The sequence below is a fragment of the Augochlora pura genome, chromosome 4, assembly GCF_028453695.1.
Source record: "Augochlora pura isolate Apur16 chromosome 4, APUR_v2.2.1, whole genome shotgun sequence".
Classification (NCBI taxonomy): Eukaryota; Metazoa; Arthropoda; class Insecta; order Hymenoptera; family Halictidae; genus Augochlora; species Augochlora pura.
Window position 1 is genome coordinate 25665361 of NC_135775.1, and position 9152 is coordinate 25674512.

At 51.2% G+C, this 9152-nt stretch overlaps 1 protein-coding gene across 1 annotated transcript; it reads left to right on the forward strand.

The window, feature by feature from the left end:
• Positions 1–76: 76 nt before the first annotated feature.
• Positions 77–9127, forward strand: LOC144468261 (uncharacterized). The gene is made up of 4 exons (XM_078177587.1): positions 77–689; positions 5119–5319; positions 6053–6230; positions 6811–9127. The coding sequence occupies exons 1-4, from the start codon at positions 614–616 to the stop codon at positions 6830–6832; spliced, it is 477 nt and encodes a 158-aa protein (XP_078033713.1). The 5' UTR covers positions 77–613; the 3' UTR covers positions 6833–9127.
• Positions 9128–9152: the final 25 nt, after the last annotated feature.

Here is a 9152-nt window from a genome sequence, read left to right on the forward strand (position 1 = left end):
AAGCAAGTTTTTCGCCGGATAGAGGATCGAATGTTGGCGGCATTGGGGGCGCGCAAGCGCCGCGCGTTCTCGAGATATCTCGATGGATCGATGGTCGTCGGTGGCGTTGTTTCGAGCGGTCGACCTGGCCAATTGGTTTCGATAATAGCAAATGGTCGTTTAATAACAGATGATTGAACGCGTTCGACGGCGCGGCCTAGCATTTATCTGTCAAAAGTGGTGACGGCCGGGCCGATCGGCGATGAGCCGGTTCACGGTCGCCTGTTGATCATCCAGCCCCGCGATTCGCCCGCCAAGCTTCACGGGACGAGCACGCGTTGCCGCCGGGAGAGACGCGCACATTGTTGTCCAGGTTCTTCCCCCGTTCGCATAGGATCAAACCGCGGCCGAGCATACGTGCTTCTTCTTTTTCTCCGTCGGGCCCCCGAGGAGAGGCTAGGCGGCGCGAACGCCGAGCCGAGCCGAGTAAGTGGCAAACAGAGCAGCTCCCTCGCCGCGAACGGATCGGCGCCGAGAAAACAGTTTATTATGTGATCGTGAACTGTACCTTGACCGATACCCAGCACGTGAACGAAGGAAGGAAACGAAGGAAGACGGAAAGTCAGTCGGGAAAATGCGAGACGTTCGAGCCGGTGTGTTCTGCTACCTCATCGTGACGGTTCTTTTTCTAGCGCCATTCACTTCAGCAGGTAAGCGCCCGACGATTCGGGTTCGTCTGTTCCTCACTCACTCTCTCTTTCTCTCTCTCTCTCACTCTCTCGCCAGTAAATTCTCCGCACCAGCCCGAGCTCCGAAATTGCTCGTTCGAACCATTTGGGGTCACCCCTGCTAAGGCCACAATAGTCTTCTTCCGCTTTTTCGCCGCCCCTTCCCCCTCGCCACACTCCTCGACTCGTGGCTCTCGCTCCTTTTCTTTCCTCCCGTCTCCCTTCCTCCCTCTTTCACCCATCGCTCCGTCCCTCTTTCGCTCATTCCGCCTTTCTCTTTCTCACCCGGTCGCTCCCGCTCTCGAACTCGTCGCGTGTCTCCTCTCTTCTCGGTCTTCTTTTGGTCCAGAAATTAAGTCCCCTCCGGTCCACCGTTTCTCGGTACTACGTCGCCGATGCGAGGCGTTTCACGTATACCCCACGTTCCTCCTACACGCGTTCCTTCGATTTCACGCGAACGCCGTTCGTTCGATTCCCATTCGATCATCGCCGGAGGATTTAAGATCGCCGCTTCGTGTCGCGGATCGCCTCGATTTCGCGGATCCCAGGACTCCTGTTTATTGCTAGACGCGCTAGATTACCGAACACCGAACTGGATGCAACCGGTTCGTGTTTACATCGAGCGCATCTCGAAGGAGCAGCACCCTGCGCACGATGCTTGAGCAACAGGGTTGCACGGAATGCGCCGAGATTCGCACGTCGATTCCGATCATTGCGGATGCGATCGATGAATCGGGGACGCTTCTGCGAATGTACATTTTCGGAGTATCCGGTGCAGTAAAATATGGCGCGATGACTCGGCTAAGACTATGGTAACAAGGTCGTGCATAATGTAGCACGATACGAGTGACACACTGAAAATGCAATCGGTAAATTCTCGTTATCATTGCTACTATTTATTATTCATTTGCGAGCAGTAAGAAGAAGAACCCTCTTGGAAAATGTATAAAAAGTACGCATGTAACGCTAGCCCAGAAAACTAAATTGAAACACCGTCGTACAACGTCACGCGATTCTCATGTTTTAACACGGCACGACGCCTAATTGCTCCAGATGAGATCGGATAAAAATGTTCTCCCATGCGCATTCTATCCGAGCGATCTCCATCGGACGAAGTTCTCACCGATCGTGTTCGTCGCGAACGTATGATGATCGTCGGTCCAGCGGTCAGATCGGATCTCGTTAGACTCCGGTGCACAAGAGTTGCACCGAGAGAAGGACGTTGCGCTCGCTGAGAATCCGTGCGGCGATTATTCGATGGAAAACCCGGTGAGTTTGAATCACCGAGACGACGCGGTTGGGCACACGGACGGTTGAAAGAAGCCGTCGCCGGCACCGGAATTATCAATGGCCGACGCCAGAAGTAGAATTAATCGTTCAATCTGTGAAAGCGGATCCCACGAGTGTGTGGATGGAATCGTTCGCAAAGGAAACAGCTGATAATCGGGTCGGCGGGACACCGCGGGGACGGCCGCGATGCGAGGAGATGCATCTCGACGGCAAGGGAACGATCGTCGATCGAAACGGGAAACCGAGCGAGATCGCGATGCAACGGTTTCTTTCAATCGCGGAAAAGAAAAACGGGAGAGTAGAGAAAGAGAGATAGATAGAGAGAGAGAGAGAGAGAGAGAGAGAGAGAGAGAGAGAGAGAGAGAGAGGCGCCGAACAGAAGAGGGTAAACGAAGGCGACCGGCGTTTTTCGCGAGAGTTTCGAAACGTCGGCGATAACTTATCTCTCAAAATATTTGGTACTTATCTCTCGCTCTTGCGGTTTCCTGCGTCGAGCGATCGTTTTCAGCGAACTCCGCTATTTGTGGAAAAAGATACTCATCGGCCAATTAACGTGGAAAAAGAAAAAAATCAAAGCGAAAGAGACGCGCAGACGGACGCGGGCAGCTACTGTTTCCGCGGTCGCGATATGATCTCGCCGTGCACCGGGATTCCGTCGACGACATCGGTAAATGATAATACGATTTTTTTACAGCGTTGGATGGGACGACGCACGGGAGAGATCGGTCGTCGATCAAACGACAAAGCCCGATCGATCGGGCGGCGGTCGGCCGTGTAAAAAGCCCAAGGAAATCCACGGAGATGCTTGATATCCAATCCATAAATCTTGTTCAATAATGGCTAATGAACGACGAGGAAAAAGAGAGAAGGTGGAACGTACAAAACCGGTCGAACAAATTACAATAAATTGCGAATCGCGTGTTGCACGGTGAATTACGATTACGCGCGCGCGGGGGGGGAATAGTTCTCGGGACGATCTTTCATCGACGAGGCGTGAGAAGCGAAAAACGTCGCTCTCTATTTCTCTCTCTCTCTCTCTCTCTCGCGAAAAAATATTAGGCAATTGCATTCTTTTCGCAATCGGCGAAAAAAGAGATTACGATTCGGCGTTGCCCGACGAGAAAGCGCGCAGCGGGCTCGCTGCTGTTTGCTCGCCGGATCGGCCAGGATACCGAACAGTTTTGCTCGCAATTAACGAGATGACTCAACGCGATAGCGAAGCAACACGTACTCGTTTTATTCGTGTCTCGGCGATAACCGTGTCACGTAAACGCTAGTCGGCATGACAAAGTCGCGATAAGTCGCGAAACAACATTATCGCGAATACCCGCGGAGCTCGGTCATCGCTGATCCGCGAATTAAAATAAAAATAATTCCCACGATTCCGTCTATCGTTCCCGTAACTCTACGCGCCGGAACAGTCACGCGTGCGCGAACATTGTATCCCATTTCTCTCGGTTGCGTAATTTCGGCGGCCGAGCCGCGACCGAACGTTTCTACCCGCGGACGACGTCGTTACATAATTTCTTTCGGCCGGGATCCGGTCTCGTTAGCGAGCGGGAGCGGTCGCCGGCAGAGGAACGGACGGACGGAGTCTCGCGGGACCGAGCGAATCAAAAGATCCATTGTGCGAGATCGATCTGCGAAATCCCGAACGTTATCGCGCGGAAGTTCATCGGCCCGCGTCGCCGACCGCCGCGAATTGATCGCTGTTGCGCAAGCGACGTTATTAGAATTTTGAACTCGAGTTAATTGTTCGCGCGGTTTAGCTCCCTCGTCACGCTCTCGTGTCCGCGTCATCGCGCCGCGCGGTTCGTTTCGTCGTTGGAACGAGGAGAGAAGTTTCGCGCGAATCGTACGATTCCGCGAGCAATTGGCGCCGAGCGAGACTTTCTTCGGTTTATCGGATCAATGGCATCGCGAACGAGATAACGATCTCGTTGAACTTTGTTTCGACGCGTCTCGAGCCTCGAACAATGCGATCGACGGGCGGCGGCCAGCCGGAGGGTCGTATCGTCGCGAAATTCTTTCGACGAACAGCGAGAGAGAGAGAGAAAGATAGAGAAAGAAGACTGTGTCGCGGCGATCGCGCCGGTTGTTTATCGGATTAATGCTCCCCTAATTTGCTTGGCTGAATCTGCGTAGTTAACCCCTGTATTCTGTCTGATAAAATTAATTCGTCTCAATTAACTGATTCAGCCAATCTCGGCGCGAGCGGGCTTGATACGCTCGCGAAAACACCGGTCTGCGCCCGAGACGCCTTTGTCCGGCCGTCTCTGCGGCCGAAAAAAACCTCGTCGGCCGTCGGCGAGCCCGATAACGGGCAGGAGATCGCGAGGAATTCGAAATCGCGGGAGCAATTGCGCGTCGGGGGGGAGGGGACGAGCGGCCCCGTATCGATCGATAACGATAACGATCGACGGAGCGGAGAATGGGAAGATTGAACGGCCTCTTTGTTTCCTTTGTATACGCGGCAATCGCTCCCGGCTCCCGGCACGCTTACGAACGGCGTTATCGCGCGTCTCGAGAGCTGTCCGGCTGTGTCCGACCGTCCTCACCGTTACCCACGCACCCGTATCTTTTAGGTTGCAACATAAATAAGTTCTGTGTGCTTCGCACGGGCATGCTCGGGGCTCGCATAATTTACAAGCGACACGCTGCGAACACCCGTAACTGTGAACGCGAGGAACGCGACGGCGGCGGCCATAACCGAACTTGTGCTGCCTTAGCACCTAATTAACCTCTAGCCGGAATCGACTAGAATCCGTGCAGAATTCACTGGCAGAGAGTGGAGCCGTCGGGATGACTCACAAGCAGTTGCCGATCCTCTTGCACGGATTAGATGTTAGGGTTAATTTTAGTCTTCCAGCTTCCTATAATCGTAAAGACTGTTTGCAATTGGAATAACGCAACCAGAGTTCGTCTGTAGCATTTCAAAACGCTAGAGAGCCGTCCGTATCCGTCAACATAATTTAGAAGGACGCTGAATGAAAAAATTGTTTAAATATTGTTACACGTTGTCTAACCATCGATTTCTATGCTTGTGACTCAATCCCGATACTTTTTAAGGCCGATCGAATGTTACGATGCTCGCGATTTTGCAACGACAACACGCTTTCAGATGGTGGCGCGGCTCGACAGTGTCGGCCGAACCTGTTGAAAGAGCAATGCGGCACCTACGAGAGATGCGTGCAGAAGTCGCCGGAGGAGACCGGGTTCTGCGAGTGCCTGAGGAAGTACGTGCAACGAGATGGCCGGTGTCTTCAGGACAAAACGCTCTCGGCCGCTGACGCGAACTCCGCTCAACCGGAGCCTGCGGCAGGTAAATAGAGTCGACAGAAGATCCTTGGATATCCCGCGGCAGAGATGCTATCTCGGAACGTTCCCCCCTCGGAGATCGCCAGGAAACTGGACTTCCAAGTTCCTCCAGTCATTCTTATCCTCGTCCGACTGTATCCTCCGAGTCCACGGTCCTAGTAATGGGAACCAAGTAAAATTGCAAGGTCATCCTAGAGACCCCATCAAGCCCGTCTCAGAATCCTAACAGAAAGTCCTATAAAGTTAGACAAGATTGCAATTGCGGATATTTATGAATTGAAAGACGTAGGAACCCAGCTGCATCGTAAATGATTTACGACTCGACTCGCGTATATATCTGATCGATTAATTTTTCCCACGAACGCATAAAATCCGACTAACGATCGAGCGACGCTATCCATCATTGATACGGTTTCGTTGCTCTCGTTTTCGCTGGAGACAATCACCCAGTGCGGGCTTACGATCTCCCCCGGGCCACTTGACGCTCGTCTAACGCGCAATGAACGCAGGCAGGCACGGTGCCTCAGCCGCCTCGGAGAATTTTCCACGATAGATAAATTGATTCGTTCTCCCCTGAGCATTTTCTCGGGCCGATAAGTGTCCGGTCGCGTTGCGTTTGTTAACGGCGATGCTCGCGGCCGGCGTTGATAGGATAGAGAGGCGAACAGCTGAGCGCCTAGTCACGCCACACGCACACGCACACACGCAGGCTATTCCTCTTGTGAATCTCTTTCTAGGTGGTTCTGTAGCCGCCGGTTTGTTAATACCGACCTTCCTCATAGTAGTCGGGGTTCTGCTGTATCTCGGGGCGAGGCGATACAAATGGCTGCAACGATTCCGACTGCTCCGTCCGAACCGTCACGGCGATATCCTAGTCACGAGGGACGACGACGACGACGACGACCCGCCGATAGGGTAAGCGGCGTACCATCGACGTACCGTCGATGCGCCCGCGATACAAATCTGCACCGGGTTGCAACGCCGGGCGACGCTCGGTTTCACCGGACTTTACAGCGGCAGGCTTTGAGACAGCTCGCGTCGCGGTTCTTTCGCTGATCTCTCTAACTCGTTTCTACCACAACTAATTTTCCGTGGAAAACAAACTAACATCTAACAAGCTTAGCTACCCGACTGCTCCTCCACAAGATCTCTCGGTGGACGTCGCTCGAGTCTAGCGTGACAGAGACCGGCACGAATTTAGGGTACTCGTCGCAGCTAATTGGCTATTAATTGCTGCAGACGATTTGAAAATGCTGTCCGAACTTTGTCCACTGGACGCTTGCGACGCTCGCCAAGAAACAGTTGCAAAAGTCTACGCAGCCTGCGCGATGGGAGTTGCTTGGAGAATTGCATCGGGTTCGTTTCGAAATTCGGCAGGTTTGCGTAGACTTCGGCGACGGAACCGTGGCCCTAACCGCATCGAAACGGGAGCACTCGGGTAGCCGTGATCGCAATAATGGGAAACCCCGTCGATGACGCTAATTATATTCCACAGGACACGTTGCGCACCCGTGTGAAAGTCTCCTCGAAGCTTGCCCGCGCTTAGGGAACAATGTTGTGTAACTTTGTGTACATATCGAGCAGGAGTTTAGATAGAAGGTACGTACAAGGGGATACATCGTCGAACTGAATTAAGAGGCTACATTGTAAAGAGGTGTTAGTGTAAGTAGACGTGTTTTTGTGCGATCTTCTTATTCTTCGTGATCCGATCGATTTTTTTTTATCAACCGACAAACCGTAGACATTGTTTTTTTTTACCGCATCGATTATTCCCACGCATAAAGGTGCTACTACTTACACGATCGCTGCTCTCGTCGTTCCACGGCGAATGAATTGTAAAGGGGACACGGGGGACACAACCGACTGCGTTTATTCGGTGGCTCATCAGGAGCCCGCGGGAAATCATAATTTTCTACGACGTTAATATTAAGAAGCTGGTCAGTAAATTTTAATGGCGTTCGCCAAAAGCCCGTTGTATAGAGACGCGGTGATCGCGGCGCCGGATCACCCACGCCGAGGAAAAAGAAATAACTCTGCTCTAAATTACCGAGGTACCGAACAGAAAATTGTCCGTGTGCCGTCTATTGTAACTCCGGTGGTCGAGGAAGGCGTCGCCGAGGCTCGTCGCGGATATTCCGCGGCCGCGTCAGCGGGCACATATTTTTTTAATGGCATGCTAATCAATTCCTTCGAAACGCCGAATCACGAGAGCGGCGGGAATATCCGCGGGTCATCGCGTGCGCAAAACTTTCCTCGCCTTCTACGAACGTTGAAACGGTACATTGACGTCACATGACCAAAGATCAAGGATTCCAGGACCGAAATTCTACCGTCGGCCGCTCTCGACCCGGGAATCGTCCGTCGGAAATGGCAACGGCAGATTCCTGCGGCATGGGAAATCGAATCGTACGGTTGCACGGTTTTGAGACCGGTCTTGTTAACAGACTGCGGATTTTTATGGGACATTAAAAATTTCGTTCGCTCCGCTGCAATAAATTCAGAATAATGTGACAGTGTTTTTCAAACTGTTTAAATGTATTCGATTTATTTCTTCTTGTAATGATTCCATAAAATCCGCAGTCTTCGCTCCTTTCGTTTAAACGATTACTGCTCGAAACGTCGCAGCTTTAAGTTTTAGATCATCGACGGTTCTGCTAGATTCCAGCTATTTTTACCGAGTTTTACATCTCGAGATGCGTGAAATACTCTAAAATCTTAGTCTAATTAGTCGACGAGGCGGTCTAAACTGTGCAATCGCCTAAGTCCGATCTTGGACGAAGTCGATCCGACGATTCCCGGGAATGGCATGGCGTTTAGAAGCAGCTGCACCCACACCAAAAGAAGATTGCACTTGTAACCGTGCTCGATGTCGTCTTGTAATATAAGGGATTCTGTAAATAACCCAGCCCCGGCTCCGGGGCCGCGTATTCTTGCCAGCCAATCTTTCTCTCTCTCCTATAGTCTATAATTCGAGTTAAACGTGATTACCGAAACAAGAGATTGCATTGTCTATATTTATATTCGTAAGCCGAATTCGGGCGGGGAACTGTCGTCCCGCCCGCAAAAGATTATCGAGCCGTGCATGTGCGAGATTTATACAAATCCATATGTATACATATATATATATACACGAATATGCATCGACATATGTATATATATCTGCATATATATGCGTTAGATATTTAACCTATTCTTGTACTCTATCATTTTTGTACAGTACTTTATCGCACTAGGAGTTTAAACATAGCGATTGTAATCGGTGCTCGAGATCGATCCCGGATTCAGTAGGCTGCCCTTTCGAGCCAGACAACGAGATACCGTATTTTTCTAGATCGCAGTGACGAACTTGAACGGCGCGCGACCAGCTCGATAGCTCTTGTCTTCACAGATTTCACCATTGACGATGGTCACAGTTATTCGAACGATTCATTAACGAAATTAACATATCACTAAGCATGTATCCGTTTCGATGCGAATTTTATACTGCGATTGTAATATTTTACGTTATTTTACGACTGACGTCTATCATCGACTAAATCCCAGTGATGTGCATAATCTGTTAGGGTTAAACGAGATCCGCTGCGAAGATCCAAGCTTCTTCGGCTCATTTTCGACAAGCACGCGTTACAAATCTTGGCGAAAATTGTGCCGCGTCTGTCTGTCCGACAACGAAAACACTTGTTCCGGCGCTCGCAAGAACCGCGAAAAATCGTATAACCGCGTCACCGATAGGTCGAGACCGACCGCAACGAAGAATTTGTACATATACGAATATCGATAAATATGGAATCGACGAATAAAGAAAATAACAAACGATCGGCGTTCCTGTTGCGTCGC

Coding starts and splice junctions, on each gene's coding strand:
- LOC144468261 (XM_078177587.1), top strand. CDS start 614: ATGCGAGACGTTCGAGCCGGTGTGTTCTGCTACCTCATCGTGACGGTT. Junction 690..5,118: donor AGCGCCATTCACTTCAGCAG/GTAAGCGCCCGA, acceptor ACACGCTTTCAG/ATGGTGGCGCGGCTCGACAG. Junction 6,231..6,810: donor GACGACGACCCGCCGATAGG/GTAAGCGGCGTA, acceptor TATATTCCACAG/GACACGTTGCGCACCCGTGT.